The following is a 19,865-nucleotide window of genomic DNA, read 5'->3' on the forward strand; positions in this document are numbered from 1 at the left end:
TTCCGTACTCGCAAAACGTCGGAGCTCACTGCCAAAAGTCGTGTCTGTGCGACTTCAGTTGTCCATGTGAGCAGAGGCTGTGCTTTGAAATGTGATGGTCCAGCCAGAGCAGTGCATATTGCTCTTGATCATCCAACTAGGCCAGACATAGGCAACGCAGTGCGACGGTTACAACAGTCTGAGAAATAACCATGTGGTGTAAAACGAAGTTTGGAAGAGAATCAGGAAATCATATTAAGATACACTGGAATGTTATTTTACACTTGAATCCTTCGTCGCATTTACCCGCGGATAAAGTATCTGTACAATACGTCCCCACTATAGCCTCTGCAGCGGTCTTGGTCTCATGGCTGGCAACGTACCACCCCTAGGGCTTGCTTGTTGCTTCAAAGCAACGAACTTGTTCACGGTGCGCTTTGTAACCTTTGATCGCACAGCGTCTACGTTGGCACCTCTATCAACTAGTTCTTGCACGAACTTGTTCCGTTGCGGCGATGCTGCCCCGATTGTTACAGCATAGTATAGAGCTGAGTTCCCACACTTATCTACAGCATCCACCTCGGCTCCGTATTCGAGAAGAGTATGCGCTAGGTGAACGTTTTCTGGCCAGTGTGCGTTTTCGGCGAGATGCATGAGCGGCGTCCAGTCCATGTCGCAGCGAGCATCGAGGTCCAGGTTGAGTGCAAGAGCTTTGTTGTTCTTTAGTAGAGCAAGGAGTGCTTCACTGCTGTTATGCCAGGTAGCATGGTGGACAAGTCCCCGATGATTGTCGTCAGCTACATTGAGATTCGAGCCATGTGCTAAGAACAACTCCACGAATGCGCTCTGGTTTTCCTTTGTGGCTAATAGTAACGGTGTATTTGGAAATGATGCGTTGACGTCAGCATCTCCTTGCAGTAACATCTTGGCAGCTTCCAGATGATTGTATCTCACAGCCATATGTAGTGCTGTCTCTCCATCGCAATTCGTGTTCGCGTTGAACTTGCGCCCAAGTAGCATTTTCATGCAATCAAGGCAGTCGTTGCACCTGTTTCCGTGCTGAAAAATTGTGTGCATCAAGGGAGTACGGCCTTGGTCATCGGTCGCGTCAAGGCCTACACCATCGGCGAGAACCTGCTCGAAATCCGGAGAATGGTTCACGATAGCCTCAATGATTGCAGCAATGCACTCGGTTTGTGCATTGCCACTCTCCGTAGCTGTTTCAGATGGTTTCCGATGGACTGAGCCCCATTCGCGTGTCTCTTGGTGGGTAAGCAGTTCAATAGGACTACTAGGAATTCCGATCTCGCTCTTCATTTGTGTCTGGACTGAAGGCGAGAAACCTGGGAAGCCTGTTGCTGTGTTTGTGGTGGCTTCTGTCTGGTCTCCAATGTCTATGAGTGTTTGTACCGATAGATGAGGCCGTCCTATCGAATCCTGATATGACCAATGGGTATACTGCGCAATTTGGCTGAAACGCGCTCCCAGGCTCATAATTAGGCTTTCTATCCTGCGGATTGACTCCTGGTTCTCTCCTCTATCGAGCAAGATGAAAGCCGTTTGCAAAACCATAATGTGTGTTTGGAGGTCATGCTCAAACTTCTGGATGGACTTGTTGGATAAGGTGAAGTATACCGGTCGAGTAATTCGATGCACGAGGCTGAGGTCGTCTCTATCGCCAATATTGAGGCATCTCCTAGCTAGCTTATCCAAAATTTGGTTACTTGCGGTCAAAGCGCTAAGCACGATATGTACGACGCTATTGTCGAGAGGCTCGGTGTAGTCTCGTAGCACCGCATCGATCTTGTCGATAAATATGGTCAGATCTCCAACTCTCGCCCATAGTATTTTGGCATCATTCTGGGCGTGAGCCGCGTTCCGTGCGAATTCAACGGTTTGCCACGTGCTCTTCACTGCATAATATTAGTTTTGAAGAGGCGCACCTTGAACATTAAAGCGTCAAACTGACCAATCGCTATGACAGCCGATAGTGGTTCGGCCATGTTGACGATGCTGGACGTCTCCACATTACAGCGTGTGTTGAGTCCAGAGAATAATCGATAAATAAAAAAGTGGGCGTACAAGAGCGATAAGCAGAAAAGTGGGCGGGTAAGGTTGAAACTCTTAGCCCGCGGTGATTGAGACGCGCTGCGCGGCTGACGAGCCGCAAGTAGGCAAAATCTGCCTGATAATGATAAGAAAGGATATTCAGGCAAACGGCGATATGTATGCACTCAGCCTCCGCCACCAAACAGCTGAAAAGGAGGACCAAAAGCAACGAAAGTCATGGAGATCAGCGCCACGATGACCTTGTTTCGCCCTGGCTAAATAGGCATGGCTGTATTCGACGTGGTGCGTGGTCAAAATCTGGTACCAGTCCTGGGGACTCCGCGTCATGATGCGGGGAACCAATGAAGGATATGCACGACTGGCAGGGTTACTGCCGCGGGGACCGAGCCTGATGCCAATCATGGGGCTTATTCTTTATGCCCTCTCAGTCGTGGCGTAAGCGACCGTCAGTCCTTGGGAATAGGTCATGCTGATCACAAAATGGATTTTACACAGAAGTGACAACTCAAACTTAACTTCAGGCGCAGATGATATGACGGGATATGCTGACGATATATTGCCATGTCCCGGGGACTGTACGGAAACGAACGTCCGCTCGGGGGGGTGTTGCGTGTAGGTTGACGCTAGTCACTAGCGCCGAAGCTAAACGTAACTCCTACTCCAAGCCATCGCAATAATTGACGTCTTCTCATCCGTTTCCGTACAGCCCACAGCAAGATGCTGGTCACATCTTGCAGTAAGCAAGGGCCCGCATCGTGCATAGCCTTTTTACAAAGCAGGCAACAGCCACTCCGACCTTGAAACTGCGTCGCGCCACAACAGTGAGGCAGATATCATGTCTGCATATTCGCACAGAGCCTGACGTGGTCAGGCAGCTAAGGCTTATATCTGTACTGAGTTGAAATAATGTCTAGCACACTGGCGAAGGCTATCCCTTTTCCCCCTCTGGATTCGTGATTACTCGTTTCAGGAAGCTGGGCCGATAAACTGAATTCATGATTATCGGGAACTCGCTTTGGGACAGATTGGCCGAGAAACTTCGCAAAAGTCTATGATATGGTTAGCCGTTCTCCCATTAATATCATTTAAGATTTGCACTTACAACCCGTAGCCGTCCCACTCAAGATCTGCCAGCAGGCGCGGAGCGAGGTCTGAGAGCAATGCCAGATGCGAGTAAGCATCTTGATAATTCCGTTGCGTAGAAGCCCTGCATCTGCTGACCAAAAAAGAATCGACAATCCTTTAGCTCATCTCTCTCCGGATCGGCTCGAAAGAAGTGCTAGGGAGTTCGCGGAAAGGATCAACAGTAATGAACCGGACTACCAGTTTTGGTCCAAAGCGACACAGGTCGCTCGCTTCCAGCATGTCCCATTCTACGACCGTATCAAGGGTCTGACCGCACTCGAGAAAAGAACAATCAGGGAGCAGAAGAACTTGGGCTTCTGGCAGCAGCCAAGACCGCTCCGCGTCACTATTGCCACGCTGTGCTTAGCCGCAGTCATTCAAGGTTGGGTCCAGACCGGTCTTGTGAGTTCAATCCTTCAATTTTATAGCCTTGTGAGCAAGGGAAGCTGATATTATGTAGAATGGTGCTAATCTCACATGGGCAAAAGAACTCGGCCTCACTGACCATGACGGTGTGCCGACCGAAAACCGAGAGATTTGGATTTTTGCTGCAATCAATGCCGTGCTCTATCTCTCCGCAAGCATTCTGGGTTGTTGGCTGTCCGACCCGCTTCAGTCCCTAATACTCGGGCGAAGAGGTGCAATCTTCTTTTCAGCCTGCCTTTGCTTGGCGGGTGCAACTGGTTGTGGGTTCTCACGCACATGGCCTCAACTTCTCGGTTGCAGACTTGTTCTCGGTGCTGCTATGGGCGCTAAAGCAAGTGTTACACCGATATATGGAGCCGAAGTGAGCCCACCTCATCTCAGGTATGCTTCATGTCCAAAGCGTGGCGACAATATGCTGATGACATGTCCAGAGGTGCGCTAGTTATGAACTGGCAACTGTTTGATACCTTTGGCATATTCCTGGGCTTTACAGCCAATCTTATTGTTTCACAGACAGGCGACAACCGATGGAGATACGAAGTTGCTTCGGCCGTTATCCCGACTTTGGTACTTTTGAGGTAAGGCCCAATCAAGCTTGCCCTGCTAGTTGTTGACATTTCTGGCAGTCTGGTATGGACTATTCCCGAATCGCCCCGATGGCTTCTCAAGAAGGGTCGCTACCAAGAGGCATTCGCATCATTCTGCGAACTCCGCGAAACACCGCTTCAAGCAGCTGCAGAACTGTATTACGCCAATGCTCAAATCCAAGCAGAACTCAAGCTCATCGGACGAACAGCACGATGCCGCGATGTCGAAGTTGTGCAGAACGGCAACTCGCAGAGTAGCGACCACACTCTTGTAAACACCAAGCGCGAGATAGGACTAGGATATATCCGCCACAACGAGAACATAGCACACGGTGTCGAAAGACGCACCCCTGCCCTGCGAGCTCCCGTGCAACCACCCCGGCCCTCATCTGAATCCGAAAGGGATGATGCATCCCATAATACAGCGGTCAAGTTCTGTCTTCCTCTCAAGAACTGTTTGAAGCGTTGCTGGGACGCAATGGTATACCGTGAAGATGACATGGACTTGGAGGAGTACCAGCGTCGTGCGAAAGCGAGTTTCTACGTTACCCGCGTGTGGCAGCTCTTCAGTGTGCCGAGAATCAGACGCGCTACAACAGCCGCGCTAGTCGTGATGATCACGCAGCAGATGTGTGGGATAGTAGGTTCGCCTTTCATCACTGCAAGCAAACATATAATGACTCAGAAACGCAGAATATCCTCCAATTCTACTCCACGACCATCTTCCACGACCCTAAATCTGAGACCAACTCTCTGGTAGGTCCTGGTCTCAGTCTCGGCTTCGGCCTCGCGAACTTCATCTTCACGTTTCCTGTTTACCGCTTCATCGACAAGCGTGGTCGGCGCTTCTTGCTCTTGTCATCGTACCCGGGGATGATATTTTCGATGCTCGGCGCATGCTTCTCATACTATATCAGTAATGAAACTCGGCGGCTTGTCGTGGTGGTAATGTTCATGTTCTTCTTCGTCTTCTTCTACTCCTGGGGCCAAGGACCTGGTAAGCAACACAGCCAACCTGACCATACATCCTAAACAGCATTAACACGTCGACAGTCCCATTCGCATACTCGTCTGAAGTCTTTCCACTTCTCAATCGCGAAGCAGGCATGAGTTTTGCTGTATTTGCCAACTTATTCGGAGCCGGTATGGAACCCCACCCCGTCTTGCCGAACTTACCAGTACCAGCGACAAGAAGTGAAATTTCCTACTAACACTCTACACAAAGGTATCCTCGCCCTCATCGTCCCCCAACTTACGCGCGCCCTCGCATCTTTCCCCGACCAATCCGACGATCACAAAAAAGGCGAGTTGCGCCTGCTAGGCATATTCACAGTCCTCAACGTCCTCGCACTCATCATGATATTCTTCCTTGTCCCCGAGACCGCAGGCGCAACGCTCGGATCCCAAGATTCGCACGTCAATTACATTTCGCTTGAGGAGCTGAATTACATCTTCAACGTCAAGACGCGGGAGCACATTCGGTACCAGGTCAGGGTCATGGTGCCGTGGGCGTGGGATGTGGTGAAATGGAAAGTGACGGGCAAGGGGGAAAAGCCTGAGGATCCGTATCCACTGTATACGTGGGTGCAAGTTGAGCAGGTCAATGAGTTGGGCAGGGAGGTCAGTGAGGCGCATGCAGAGTGAACATCATCCAGCCATTTCTATTGAACTCGTTGCTACGTGTCCGCGTGACCCAGCTTCGCTCTACAAGCATCATCAGAGCACCCTCACCAGGAGTGAAGAGATAGCCTAGATATTTTCAAAAACTTTTGCGAGAGCAGGCAAGATCTCTTAGAGCACTGAATCCATCTAAGCTCCTTTCTAAATTTCTGAATGCGCTCCCAAAAACTATTAGATTACTCCGCGCATGTGCAGAGCAGCCACGAATTCTGCCCGCTGCCTCGAAATTGCAATGACTTCACACCCAAACCCCACCATCATCTGACGTCAACGCTCAATGCGCAATCTGCCTTCGCAAGCACACTCCCTGCGCGCCCAACACACACCGCACATGACCTCTGAAGAACCGCGTGGATCGGGCCGACTCCAAGGCCGTCAGGTCACGTCGAAACGAAAAGAAGAAGGAAAAGAAAAGCCGTTGGAAAAGGGTTGCTGGGATGGACCTGGCGCGCGGACATTGCAGAGAATTGAATGTAAAGAAGCGTACTGTAGGTTAGCTACGGGCGGCGACTTAGTGTTTCAGATGCGCGTGGCGGAAAGACCATTCTGTGCGTGTTTCATGTGGCTGAAGTCGAGAAGATCTGAGGTGAGCGCGGACTGGGTCGTCGGGTGGCGTGCATGGGATTTCCTTGTCAGGTATGAACGGGGATACTTATGTATGATGGTGGGAGATCGGGTTTGGAGCGTGGGTGCCGGTGGGTTATCAGGCTGTGATATATATTGGGGTTTATAGTGTAGTTCATGGAGTAATTTGGTTTGGAGAATGACGTATACTTGAACGCCGTTCATGGATTGTTGGCTGTTCGTTTTGAAGTATAGGTGATTTTGAAGAGGTGTGAGCTGATTGAAACGGAATGCTGAAGCGTGCAGTTCTACATTCTGGGGTTAGCTCACTCGGACAGTCTATGCTGTTCAATTCAGACGCAGTCTACTTGTAGTGCAGCGATTGCCTGCAACGCACCTGCATGTGCCAAGTATTAGCTCACAGTTCATTGAGCCCTACAGCTGGTCCTGAGGTTGTTGCGCATGTTCTTGACAGGGCATCGCACGTCTTGCGAGGTTCCATCCATAGTGCGGCGCAGTCATCAGAATGACGTCGCAGCAAGCCACGCACCCAGAACAGGAAGGCACGCATCTTCGTACCCACTTACGCGCATCGCCTTACTCCCTGCAGTAATGGTGATTGAGCTTAAATCAACTTCCACAGTGCATGTGTTGAAGAGTTAAAGGGGTGTCACGTAACGACTTTTGGAATTCGCATTGTCGTAAGATTTGACTGCGGAAGTGGCGCTCGTCGCGTGGCGTGTAATGTCGCGACCGGTACGTTTTACCTTTGTTGGTCAAGGGTCTGGTTACGCAATCGTCTGCGTGATCAATTCTGGCGTCGATATGTCGACAGTAGTCCAGTTCGAATTTCCACACCCTGCTTAGGTCTTATGGCGCGAACCAAACATTATGGTAATCCATCTTGTCTGGTGTGTCTGATATCGACCACGCATGCCGGTTGACTCGTACAGAGGGATGTGGCTTTATGATTTTGTGTCGCTAAAGGCTAGGCATCACAAAAAGACTTCAGACCTAAATTTCCGGTCCCACTATATGATTCGCAGGCCTTTACATTCCGGTCCAGAACCGTGAGATGGAAGATGCTGCGCGGCTGAAGAAACCCTGTGTGGGGGCTTGTACGAGGTAGATTGTAACCATCGTTTCGACTTAGGATGTCTAGCAAAGGATGCAGCATGGCCGCATCCGATGGCTGTTCATGGTGAAACGTATTGCAATACGAGCTGCCTGCAGAGTTGATGCTGGTAGCGATACAATTCCAATAGCTTTCCCATGACAGTGGTTCCGGACTGGGAGGATTAGGTAAGGACACTATCGACTCGGGGATTATCAGCGGATCTCAGATAGTCGTGCGCTCTGTGCGGGCCGCAGAAACCACTGGAGATGGAAATGAGACGCAGATGCCCTCCCTCACGGAAATATTGCTCGACAGCTGACGAGTGGCCAGAGGATGGATGAACGGGCGACGGCATCTCTTTACATGTTTAGGCCTGCATTTGTTGCTCTTCTGCACAGCACGTTGAGGATTGTCTGGAGTAGTGCCCCTTTTCACGGGAGCCCTGAATCAGCCGGCATGGTACTAGCGCCTGACTCGGCTGATCAGAGTTGGCGATAGATCGCCGTGGGTATCCAAATTCTGTAGTTTTTCATCGAGTGCAAATTGCAGCGATCGCTCGATGAGGATTTGCATGCGGTTGTTGGTACATCCGCTCCCAGGTGCCGTCGTGTTCGTGGTGCAGGTGGCAGGGCGGGCATGCTGTATGCACGTTGGCTCGCACCCCTTCCCAATGCTGCAGCAGGAGTCTGCAGGATCGACTCTTTCTCTCTCTCTCTCTCTCTCTCTCGCGTTCGAGATAGAGATCTGAATTTTCATGCGACAGGCGGTGAGAAGGCGCTTGTAGTCACCTCCTGCGAACCCACCCTCGAGCCGCCGCGAGGAAGAAACTTCGAGATGGGCCGCTCGCCTGACATGGTCGACAAGCCTCATACAAGGGCCCTGACCTAACGGGGATCAGCGGTTGGCGCATACGGTGAGACGCGATAGGCCCGCCACAGGGAGCTAACGCTGTCTAGCCCTGCGTGCTCAGACAGGTCTTGGCAGGGTATGGAGGCTGGAGGCTAGAGGCTGGAGTGTGTGCAGCGCGCGCCGATTGTTGGGACTGACGAGATTGGGGGTCGATGGTCGCACGGGAGCAGAGAGACGGCCAGGAAAGGACCAGGACGAGGTTGCACAGTACCGCCGTTGAGCCGCCGTCGCTGCATGAGTGGTGGATGGGCACGATATGAAGGTACCCACGCCGATCGCGGATATAGTGAGCGACAGACAGCCAAAGAGCAACTCTGCACCCACAGCGCGAGATAGCGGTCAGTCAGCAGACGAGTGCCACTGGGCGAGGTTGCGTATAGCAGGTCCGTCTGAGGCCCAGCAGGCCCAGCAGGCTGGTCGTGGCCGAGCCGTGTTTTCCATGCTGTCTCGTGAGCCGTGAGGTGCAGCTCACAGCAATGAGGGGCACTGCGATCATGCGACCTACGTCCCAAGAATGCTTGCGCAAGACATCATCGTCGCACCTATCAAGACGGGTGTAGATGCCTAGGAGCAGCGTCCGCACGATTCCGCTGCTGCCTCTGCCTCTGCCTCCACGTAGTCGAGCGGCGACTGCAGGCGGATGCTGGATGCACAGCACATGTTTCAGGGCTTGGATGCTGCTGCATAACAATGGCGAATGGTGCTATTCGACCAACTAATACACTTTGGCCAAGCGGGCCCACCAATGGACGTGCTGCCGTGATGCCAATTTCGTGAGCCGGGGTCCCTGCACCACCTCCTAGCAACGCGCCCTCACCTTAAAGTTCTGCCAGCCCTTGACCGTCGACTTTTTTTCCCATCCTTCTTCCACACTCCACCGCTGCTCCGCCTCAATCCCCAGGTCGAGTCCGCTTTCCTCTTGCCCAACGCCCGGCATAGAGCTTTCCCATAACTTTTGTAATAAACAAACAGAGAGCTTGACTCCTACCTCCTTATCTTTTCCCCCACCACACTCCCTGCACACCCACAACTCAGCCAAAATGTCTGCCGTCGAATCCCAGAAGCCTGTCGAGGTCCCCGTTGCGGGCGCCACTGAGACTGTGCCCGCACCAGTCGAGCCCGTTAAGATTGACGTGCCCGTTGAGGAGGCATTCAAGACGGAGGAGCCCAAGACTGAGGGCGAGGCCGCAGTTGCTGCCGAAGAGAAGAAAGACGAGAAGGTCGAGGCCAAGCCTGCTGAGCCCATCTACAACGGCGCTCTCGGCTACAAGGCACCTGGTCTCAAGAAGTGAGCACCAAAGACACTTCCGCACATGAATCACATGCTAATCCACCTGCAGCGCATTCCGCTTCTCCAAGAAGTACTTCTGGTTCGGCGAGGAGGCTGTTCCCGCCACCAACTTGAGGGAGTACCTCCGTGGCGAGAAGCCCGAGGTTGCCCACCCCGTTGCCGCATGGTCCAGCCAGACCGGAAAGGGTCTGCTCTACTTTGTTAAGCACGCCGACCAGAAGGAGCACCCCGCTGGTGTACTCAACTTGGCCTACGCCACCGACCTCCACAAGGACGGTGCCGACGCCTTCGCTTTCAAGATCTCTGGCTCCAAGCACGCCTTCGAGGCTCAGACCACTGCCGAGCGCGATGGCTGGTACCTTGCCGTCGAGAAGGCCATCGTTGACGCTAAGGAGGCCAAGGAGGGAATCGAGTCCAGCGAGGGCTACAAGGAGCAGAAGGAGAAGATTGGTATGTGCTCTTCATACGTTCTGAAAAGTGTCGTATCGCCTAAGGGCGGTTCAGCGACACTACCAATTATGCATGGCACTAATATCGCGTAGGCAAGCCCACCACCCTAGCGGCCGCTACCGCCTCCACTCCCAAGAAGAGCACCGACGCTACCCCCAAGGCGGCTGAGACTGATGCGCCAGTTGCCGCTGGTGACGAGGCTGTCGTTGCCGCCCCTGCCCGCACTGGCTCATCCTCCAGCAGCTCTTCTGACGAGGAGAAGAAGGCAAAGAAGACCAAGTCCAAGTCTCGCTCTGCCTCCCGCAAGCGTGCTTCCCTCTTCGGTGGTCTTCTCGGAAAGAAGGACAAGGCTGAGGAGAAGAAGGATGAGGCTGAATCGTCCAAGGCGCAGCCTGAGGCCGTGAAGGAGGAGACTCCCGTCGTCCCGGTCACTGAGACTTCCACCACTGCACCTGTCATCACCCAGGAGATCCCCGAGGCCAGCCAGGAGATCAAGACCGATGGTGTCCCTGCCACCACTGAGGAGGCAAAGACTGAGGAGACTGCTGTCAAGGCTGTCGATGAGAAGCCCAAGCCAACCAAGCGTGGCAGCATCTTCGGCTCCTTCTTCGAGAAGGTCAAGAGCCCCACCTCCGAGAAGAAGGAGGCCGACCTTGTCCCATCTCCTATCGCAAAGGACACGGAGGCCGACAAGGACGCCTCCAAGCCCCTTGAGGAGGCCCAGGTTGCTGTTCCTGCCACCGTCGAGCCTGTCTCGGAGCCCACTGCCGTCAAGACCGATGAGGCTAAGCCTGCCGCGTCTACCCCCGTCCGCGAGAAGCAGCACTTCCAGTTCGGAAAGCTCTTCGGCAACAAGGACCGCTCAAAGTCCCCTGCCGCCACCGACAAGGTTGCTGAGCCCACCAAGGTCGACGCTGTTGCCCCTCAAATTGAGGAGACCCCAGTCACGGCTTCCACTGAGCCCACCGAGCCCGTTGTTGTAGCTCCCGTCACCGAAGCTAAGGCTGAGCCAGTCGCAGCTGAGAAGAAGGAGAAGCGTAGCTCCATTTTCGGTTCGCTCGGTCGCTCCCTGAGCAAGGCCGCCAAGGGCAAAGACCCCAAGGACTCCAAGAAGGAGACCACCACTCCTACCACCGTCCCTGAGACTGCTGAGCCCAAGGAGGAGGCCGTTGTCGCCCCCACTGAGGAGAAGAAGGATGACGTCCCAGTTGTCCCCGCCACCACCGAGCAGACCATTGGTGATGTCACCCCCGGAGCCGTCAACGTGGGCGATTCTTCGAAAAGTGCCCCAGTTGCTACAACTGCATAAGAAGGTATGGTGGGACGAAACCGCCTTACTCAACGACAGCCATGAAGGAATGATGGAAAAGCAAAGATATCGCAAATCCCTCCTCTGACCGCACGGCCGCTCACCTCTGATACCCCCAAAATCTTGCTCTGAATCTACTCCGTTGGTTCAAGCACATACTTTGGATCGAGCTTTCCATACAACGCCTCTCATACCCGAAATGTTTTTCCCATCTGACCAACTCGTCGTCGCTCATTCCTCTGGGTCAGGAATCAGAGCGGCATTGGCAAGTTGTCAGTGCTCATGCTCGGTTTCTTGTCCTTAGATTGATACCACTTTGCAATTGTTTTTCTCCTTTTGATACCACTGTTGGGTCTTGGACGCACTGCCTGTCGCTTTTTATATCCTGTTTTTATCGCGCAATACCCCCTGATACCCTCTGCGTACATCCTTATTAGGATATGTACACAAGCGGCCACTAGGGCACCCAAGACGTAATAATTAGTAATTGAGTCTGGTTCTCTAGAAATTTGTTCCTTGGGTTGACTGTGCGTGTCTGTGATGTGAATTCGATTGTATGGTCATGCACAAGTTGAACCCTTTACGAAAACTGTAATGCACACATTGTTTGCCTTGTTCGAAACTGGTGTTTCTAACCTCACCCGATCCTTCTTCGACTGGGGTGCAGTACCTTGGCACAAGGCTCGAGTAACATTGGCTACCCAGTTTGCAAATATACTAGCAATCAAAAGTTTTATTAGCATGATCGAAAATCTACTAGAATATATTCATAGCCCCATGCCTCCGAGGCGAATATATCAACCTTTTTTAAATCGGGACCGTGTCTGAATGACAACATTTAAGATACATCACATCAACCATCAACTCTATACGGACATTGATAAAACTGAGTTTATTCGCGTATTAGCTAGTTTGAGTAAAAATCGAGCGAGCATATAATGCGTAAAATGTGACGTTCCACGCGTTCGTCGTTGCCAGATTCATATCCATGTCCATCATTAAACATTCACAGTCCGTCCGCCATTATCACAAATCGCTGTTTGCAAGACAAACCTCAAGCAAGGGCCGGCACAACTAGCGTCGAGTTGGTAATGAAGCCGTCAACTATGTTCAGTCAGTTCACCTCGAAAACTTTTCTGCGGGGATGTGTGCTCACTGTCAGCGTTGTAGCGCACCATTTCGGTCGCGCTCTGCGGGCTGATGGTCGCAGCTATGTCGTCGACGTAGACGACGTCGTAGCCCTGAAATATCGGTGGTTAGTAACTTGAGTTCCAGTGGAGGAATGAATAAAGAAGAGTTTTTCCTACCTTGTAATAAGCGTCTAGGAACGTTCCCCACTATGCGAGTGATTAGTAATGATTCATGTTTGTAGGATGGAAGGGGGTGAACTTACAACACACTGGTCTGAATTTACGCCGCCGAAGAAAAGCGTCGTCATTTGGTTTTCTTCGAGCCAGATGCCGAGGGGTGTTTGTGCGCCCCAGAGTCCACTTAGTCGATCTACCACACGCATTAGGTCCACATCAATGTCCTCAGTCCCATGTTGAACTTACTCTTGTGGAAATACAAATCCGTCCCAGCAGCTACGCCCTTGACCTGCTCATCGTACAACGGGCCATACGGGCGAGCATTCCACTCGCCGCGCATCAGTTTCTTACCAACGACAGTCCCGTTCTTGAGCGTACCCATGTCGCTTCCAAACGTCGCTAAATTGAATCAGCTGCCACCCCTCAAAGAAACAGACTCTCACAAAGAATCATGGGAAAAGAAAACTCACTCAAAGGTCCCCCGTCATCTGAAAACCCCGCCAACAGCGCCGGCGGCATCTCCCTCAAATCGCGCCCATCCAAGCCCCAATTCACCCACAGCACCTTCATGCCCTTTGCGCGGAATGCCTTGATCATGTTCAGCGTGGGCTGCACGGCGGTCCTCCCGCCCTCGGCGCGCGGACTGAGCTCCGGGTTGAGGAAGAATTCCTGCATGTCGATGATGACGAGGGCGGAGCGGGAGGGCTCGATGATGGCGGTTTTGCGAGCGCCGGTCATGGGGATGCGCAGGGGGTTAGTGACGGGCGAGACGAGCGAGCGGGTGAGGTCAAAGGTGGCATTGGGCAGGGCGAGCCAGTGGTTGTAGATGTTGCCGAGGATGGAGGTGTTGGCCGTGGGGAGGGAGATGGTGCCCCAGGTGGTTATCTGGTGTGTTTAGTATGGCGTTTTTGTAGGTTAAGTTGGAGATATTTTGGTAGTATCACGTACGAGTGAGGAGCTTGCGAGTTGGGCAAGACCCAGGGCAGTCACAGATGGGAGCTTCATTGTGGCTGATGGAGTGAATGTACCTTGACCGAGAACGAATGTATGATTCCGAAAATTACAAGAAGATCTGCAGGCTTTATAATGATTGGTATGTTAAAAGCGCATCTATAACCCTGGCTTACAAGCCGGAATACCGCGCACTTCCGGGCCCAGAGTTGCGTACCTTGAAAAGCACAATAGTAGGTCATTTCAGGAGCGACCAGCAGCGATCGGGCCGGTTCAGGCAAGTACAAGTGTGCCTAGGCTTTTGGACCGACATGGCCCCGGTCCGGTGAACCAGTCTGGTGTCCGCGGAGCACTTTGATGCCAATGGATTCGAAGGTGGGAATACAAATCTATGCTTCAGGTATATGGACCGCCAAAGTTAGTAGACGGAGATGGATGGATGTGGAGTTGGGAGAGGCGGGTAGGAGCCGAATGTGGGACCGAACTGCACATGACTCGCCATGGACAATGATTCTAATCAGGCCATCTCACATCATCTTTGTAGAAGACAATTTTCAATTCATATACAGATTGAGCGATACGTCAAGCGTCATTACGTGATAAAGAGGGAGCTTAACGAGCAGCGGAACTAGAAAGGCAATCTTCAATGGGCAAGAGGATAGACCTCAGCAGGATCATAGGGAATGTTTGAAGAGGTAGATGCACAGCGGGTATTGTTTTATGCTCAAATTCTGTGCAGCACAGTGGAGTGTTGGGACGAACCGAGTGCAGGGTGTAGTTGTAGGTAATGAACGCAGACGAGGGAGACTAGACAATAGCTGTATAATCCTCGGTTATATGGCTAAATGTGGACTGGGGTGCTCCAGGCTAGAAAGACATTTCAAGATTATATTTTCAATCAACAACAGTAACAGTATCAGGGGCGCATCTACTCTTGGCTGCCAGTGAAGGATGGGACTTTGCCATAGATGATGCGGACTACTGAAGGTTGAGGTCAAATCAGGTAAGCGAAGCAAGGGTGGGGATTGACCCAGACTAGCGCAGAGCTGTGCTACGAAGTCATTTCAAAGCAACAGAGACCAGCAGCTTCGAAACGATGACCTGCACATTAGAGGATATCGCTACGGCCTGGCACGTGCAGGCTTCGAAGCATCAACCATGAGAAAAAGACACGAGGGCCGGCATTGGTCTGGCGGGTGGCGGGCAGTGCAAACAAGCGCAGTGCAGGCAGGTTGCCTCCAAGGTCCAACGACTGATACTCCAAGGCAAAGGCACAGCTCGAGGCCCGCCCCGCAGCGCCATTTACTCTCCCACCACGCCTAGCCGGCTTCCAAACCGCACTCATGCGACCTTTTTTCTGCTGTTTGCACGCCTCTGTCTCATTGTTACCGCGACCTGCACATTTTTCTTATCATTAACAGCCTCGTTGGGCGCAGGGATAGTCTTCATTCGCCATGGTAAGTGACATTCCGTCTCAACCTCGGCACCATACAAGTCCAAGACAGCCGTACTGACCGTGTGTCCAGGGCTGTTGCGCCTCTCGACCGGCAGGCTCAGACGCCGCTGAGGCCATCCGCGCGCACTCGTCGTCGCGCAACATCACCGCGCCGTCCACGCGACCAGGCTCTCCACAATCGCCACGCGCATCGCATGGCAACTTCACCCCCGCCGTGGGCCGCCAGGACCCTGTCGACCGCCCGAACACGCCACTGACCGCCATCCCCATGTTCCAACGCGCAAAACTGCCAAATGCGCTGGCCTCGCCTGGTCGCGCGAAGCCACTGACAGACTCGACGAACCAGACGTGGACGCGGTCGCGGCTGGACAAGGAGCGCAACGACTGGTGGGATACGCAGGTCACGGGGTCGCAGGAGGTTTGGGGCGCGATACGGTTGGCGGCGCAGAGCTTGCAGGCAGGGAAGCTGCGGGATGCGCAGGGCTGGCTGGAGACGCTGGAGTGCACCTGTCCGACGGGGTGTTTGTGGAAGGGCGTGTACGATTCGACGGGCGTGTTATATAAAGTGCCTGAATGGCTTATCGTGGAGCCCGAGGGACTGGTGCCTGAAGAGACGGAAGAGGACGATCAAGGCGGTCCTGCTGGAGGAGTCGACGAGACCCAGGACGACGATGACGATGAGGAAGACGAGCCGGTCCTTGTACGTGTCAGGATCAGTCGAGATGGCCGGGACGTCACAGTGAAGCTCCGAAGGAAAGAGCCGGTCGCATCGATTGTCGACAAGATCAAGGAACAAGCGGAGGTATGTTCACCGCATCTCAGCGGTCAAATGGGAGAGGCGCTAACTGTGTGCAGCTCGATTCTTCGTCCAGTATCCGCCTTGTTTACGGTGGACGTATCTACCAAGACCGTGAAGTTCTCGAGTCACATCCATTCTGGAATTTCGCCAACGACTACATCATCAACGCGCTGGTACGAGAAGCATAACTGTCCACATGCTCTCACCACCATATTCCCCATCTATTGCCATCTCAACGTGGCGAGCATCTAGGACGGAGCTTAACCGCCGAATCGCCACTGCCATGTCTATGTACCGTCTTTGAAGCACGTGTCCGCAATAGTCGACAGCGATGCTAGTATTTCTTAACCCTCCCCCTGCAAGCATCAACTCTTTCATTCGCAGAAGCGCATTCGAGGCATTTTAGATACCCCATTTCGTTTTCAGACTGTCGACACACGGCATGTGTGATGGCTGCATGCATTCAGGAGTTCGAATCTATCTCTACTCAGGTATACTGTCGTAATAATTAATGAGATTTATCGGAATTGCCAGTTTTCTCACGTCTGTAGCAGAATTCTCTAGAAACTCAAAGTAGCCCTTCTCATTCTACCAGTCTGGACCCAGACTCACCACACAAAATGAACGATGACTGAACCACATGCATCATCATCAAAGCCAGTCATACTCGTGTAATTGGGTATCATTCTCTCAAGCACTTCATCCTCTTCCCCTCCCCCTCCCTCTCCCTCCTCCCCCTACCACCACCCCTACCCCCTACCGCCCTTTCCCCCTCGCACCCCTCGCACTCCCTCTCAAACACGCGCTCCGCACTAAACTCCACATCCGCGAGTCTTATATAGCTCGGGATCCCCGCATCCACAACCGCCAACACAACATTCCTGCTCCCCTGCTTGAGCTTCTTGTACAGCTGCTCGCCGGGCGCGGGTTTGTGCTCGGGCACCTGCGCGAGGAGATCGGCAATCTGGGCGCCGGTGGGCAGCGTGGTGGAGCGCGCGTCGACGACGCAGATGCGGAAGTCGGGTGGGGGCCGCGCGGATTTGCGGAATTTGGACGTCGTGCGGTAGACGTCGAAGTGGAGGCGGAAGGGGTTTGAGGAGGAGGGCGGGAGGGTGAAGGAGGGGGGGAGGGAGCGGTCGTGAGAAGGGATGAGGTGAAGCAGGCGGTAGATGTCTGCGTAGGAGCGGTAGAGCCCGGGTTTTATGAGGGGGCCGAGGGCGTATTGCTGGGGGGGTGATGGTGTGTGTGGGCTGGCTTATGCGGCGCCACAGGTCTGTGAAGAAGCGGGTGAAGATGGTAGGCTGGGTTTTTGTGTCTTGGTCTGGCGATGCTGCAGGCGCGGGGACTATGTCGCCGCGATGCTCGTTCCAGGTTCCGGTGCGGAAGACGACGTAGCCGGAGCGCTTGAGGCCGGCGTAGACGTTGTACATTTCGAGAGTGAGTTTGCCGCCGACGCCGCCTTCGAAGCCGATGAAGGCTGCGTACGCGGCTTGCAGGCTCATGGGTGCGCCGTCCTCGATCTTGTAGATTGTCTCGTCGCCGTCCTCGCGCTTGACGGGCCATCGACAGTCCAGCGTTCCTCGCTCGATCAGAAAGAGTGCTTCTTCTGGTAACAGCCACTCCTTCCCGGCCCTCGATTGCCCAATCGTCTGAAAGTGCTGTGATTTGACTTTATCCACGACCGCCATGTTACTCTCCGGCTCGTACATTGCTAGGACGTGGTTCTTTTGTGTATGCGACCTCTGCCACGACAAGACACCATGCATAGCCTGCCGCGAAGCTTCCAACTTGTCGAGCTGTTGGTTCGTCGAGTGGCTCTCAAAGTCCTTCTCGCCGCGTTTCGGGAGCGTCAGCGAAGCTACATCGTGATGTGCTCTGTAGTCTGTTAGCTTTCCCGAAGCTCAATGTGACTAAGAGTTGCGAACACGAGTTTGTCGAAGGAGCAAAAGTCCTGGTCCTCCTCCATAGCATCGTTATCTGTGGCATCCGGCGCGCGCAGATGCGCGAGCTCTTCGTCTTCGTCTGCCATTGTCGTCATTGAATTCTGGTCATTGGCGTGAAAGTTGTTGCGGGGAGCTTTTCGTGAAGTAAAGCTAATCGATAACTTTCCGCGCAATGACTCGCATGTCGCCTCGGCTAGACTTGCCGTGTTTGCGCCGGTACCTGCAGCATATGAACAGTAAAGTTCGGCATGTATTAAGTGTTCTTGAAATGAATCTGAGAATCCCAGGCTGCTCTACATCAAATCCTCCTCGTCCACATTCTCCCCTCTCCGTCCAGCCAAATACACCCTCCCACTCTCATACGCCCCTAGATACAACCCAGCGCCTATAAACGTCCAAACATCTCTCAACGCACCCCCTCTCCACAAACCCTTAACCCCCTTCTCCGCCATAATCTCCTGCCCAATCTTCCAACTACTTTTTTGCTCCGACCGCCCCACATCGATGTAAACTCTTCGCCGCCTTTTTGACCGTATCCTTGGACGACTCCACCGACTTGCCAAACGCATCCACCAGCCCACCCGCCTTCGGCTTCGCTTGTGCCTGTGAAGCTTCTTGCGCGGCATTATCAGCTGCAGACAACATGATCCGCGTCTTCACCACATCAATCGGCGTGGTAATAACCGCGGCCACGGCCCCCGCCGATCCCGCACTCACCGCCGTGATACTCCCGCTCTCCCAAATCGTGCCCGTCGTCAACCCCCGCCGATCCCTATACTCTTTAATCCCCAGCTTCAGCCGCTCAAACATGGGGAACTGCATGGCTGTAAAGGGCAAATTGCGCCCCGCTAACGCGGTATAACCCCGCCAGAGTGCTAGAGGGTTTGATTTGAATTTAGTCAGGGTTTGCATGGTGGCGTTTGTTGGCGAGCCTGCTTTTACCATTTGCGCGTTTTGCTTGATGACTTCTGCGGGGGTGAGGATGGGCGCAGGAGACGAGTTCCGCGAGGGAGGATGCGCCGGGCGTGGACGACGGCGATGGGTAAGACGCCATTGGGTGATGGAGGAGGTGGTGTTGAGGCGGGTGAAGAGGGTTTTTGTGCGCTCGTAGGTGGTGAAGAATGCTACCTGCTGGGGTGTGTTAACATCTCATGTACTGCAAATGGTCCGACGGTACGGTAATTGTGAAATGAGATAGATATTCTTACAAGATGGCAGCGTCGCAATAATCACGCTCCCAAGCCCTTGATATACCCCTCTGAATAGCGCACGATTCACCTTCCCCGTCTGCCCATCTGTGTAAAACTTTGCATAATCCGGGCTTTGTATCCTCGTCTTGATAGTATCAAGCGGGTACACAAGCAGATCGACCGTGAAAGCAGCAATCGCACCAGCCTGTGAAGTTCAAAAACAAAAAGTCAGAACACACAACAGCTAGGCAAAGGGCATCACACAAACTTACAATCAAGATGTCTGAATTAGTATTCCCAGACATGTCTGGCTTGGAGGTTTTGTTTTGGCGATCAATGATTCGGGTCAAAAAAGTTGACGCGCAGTGCTGATCATTCAAACAAGGGTCCTCAAGGACGTCACCGATACACACGATCCGATACGCCAGACATCATCTCACGTGCGCGCATCCTTCACAGCGATACCGGCACACGCTCGGCGATCTACATCTCGGTGGTTGTCTAATCTGATGCCTGAGATATTACGCGCGGATATCTGCGATGACTTTAATTTCCGTGCCCGGCCAGTATATATGTGCACACGCGTATAAGACACCGTGCTGCTTTGCCTAAAGTCGTGAAACAAGACAGGCATGTTTATCAGCTGCATGCCTTCAGAAAAGCCGTCTGCCTGTAGGAATAAACAAATTGTTTGGCCACCACTTGGCGGTGG

At 53.1% G+C, this 19,865-nt stretch overlaps 7 protein-coding genes across 7 annotated transcripts; 3 read left to right on the forward strand and 4 right to left on the reverse strand.

Annotated features, from left to right (window-relative positions):
- Positions 1-318: 318 nt before the first annotated feature.
- Positions 319-1,982, reverse strand: SNOG_07200 (hypothetical protein; the record flags this gene model as incomplete). Its single annotated transcript, XM_001797498.1, has 2 exons — positions 319-1,892; positions 1,949-1,982. The coding sequence occupies 2 exons, from the start codon at positions 1,980-1,982 to the stop codon at positions 319-321; spliced, it is 1,608 nt and encodes a 535-aa protein (XP_001797550.1).
- A 2,008-nt stretch (positions 1,983-3,990) lies between these two features.
- SNOG_07201 (hypothetical protein) lies at positions 3,991-5,831 on the forward strand (the record flags this gene model as incomplete). The annotated part of the gene is given in 5 exon segments (XM_001797499.1): positions 3,991-4,178; positions 4,227-4,817; positions 4,832-5,184; positions 5,241-5,330; positions 5,413-5,831. 5 exon segments carry the CDS (start codon positions 3,991-3,993, stop codon positions 5,829-5,831), a joined length of 1,641 nt encoding a protein of 546 aa, XP_001797551.1.
- Positions 5,832-9,328: 3,497 nt separating this feature from the next.
- On the forward strand, positions 9,329-12,015 carry SNOG_07202 (hypothetical protein). Its single transcript, XM_001797500.1, has 3 exons — positions 9,329-9,745; positions 9,798-10,198; positions 10,291-12,015. Exons 1-3 carry the CDS (start codon positions 9,498-9,500, stop codon positions 11,505-11,507), a joined length of 1,866 nt encoding a protein of 621 aa, XP_001797552.1. The 5' UTR covers positions 9,329-9,497; the 3' UTR covers positions 11,508-12,015.
- Positions 12,016-12,384: 369 nt separating this feature from the next.
- On the reverse strand, positions 12,385-13,819 carry SNOG_07203 (hypothetical protein; the record flags this gene model as incomplete). The annotated part of the gene is made up of 7 exons (XM_001797501.1): positions 12,385-12,611; positions 12,664-12,748; positions 12,815-12,844; positions 12,901-13,007; positions 13,061-13,213; positions 13,285-13,699; positions 13,763-13,819. 7 exons carry the CDS (start codon positions 13,817-13,819, stop codon positions 12,562-12,564), a joined length of 897 nt encoding a protein of 298 aa, XP_001797553.1. The 3' UTR covers positions 12,385-12,561.
- A 1,289-nt stretch (positions 13,820-15,108) lies between these two features.
- Positions 15,109-16,208, forward strand: SNOG_07204 (hypothetical protein; the record flags this gene model as incomplete). The annotated part of the gene is made up of 4 exons (XM_001797502.1): positions 15,109-15,127; positions 15,187-15,222; positions 15,317-16,023; positions 16,077-16,208. The coding sequence occupies 4 exons, from the start codon at positions 15,109-15,111 to the stop codon at positions 16,206-16,208; spliced, it is 894 nt and encodes a 297-aa protein (XP_001797554.1).
- Positions 16,209-16,702: 494 nt separating this feature from the next.
- Positions 16,703-18,049, reverse strand: SNOG_07205 (hypothetical protein; the record flags this gene model as incomplete). Its single annotated transcript, XM_001797503.1, has 3 exons — positions 16,703-17,245; positions 17,292-17,895; positions 17,946-18,049. The coding sequence occupies 3 exons, from the start codon at positions 18,047-18,049 to the stop codon at positions 16,703-16,705; spliced, it is 1,251 nt and encodes a 416-aa protein (XP_001797555.1).
- Positions 18,050-18,437: 388 nt separating this feature from the next.
- SNOG_07206 (hypothetical protein) lies at positions 18,438-19,458 on the reverse strand (the record flags this gene model as incomplete). The annotated part of the gene is made up of 3 exons (XM_001797504.1): positions 18,438-19,091; positions 19,242-19,358; positions 19,426-19,458. The coding sequence occupies 3 exons, from the start codon at positions 19,456-19,458 to the stop codon at positions 18,438-18,440; spliced, it is 804 nt and encodes a 267-aa protein (XP_001797556.1).
- Positions 19,459-19,865: the final 407 nt, after the last annotated feature.

Source organism: Parastagonospora nodorum (assembly GCF_000146915.1).
Source record: "Parastagonospora nodorum SN15 chromosome Unknown scaffold_10, whole genome shotgun sequence".
Lineage (NCBI taxonomy): Eukaryota > Fungi > Ascomycota > Dothideomycetes > Pleosporales > Phaeosphaeriaceae > Parastagonospora > Parastagonospora nodorum.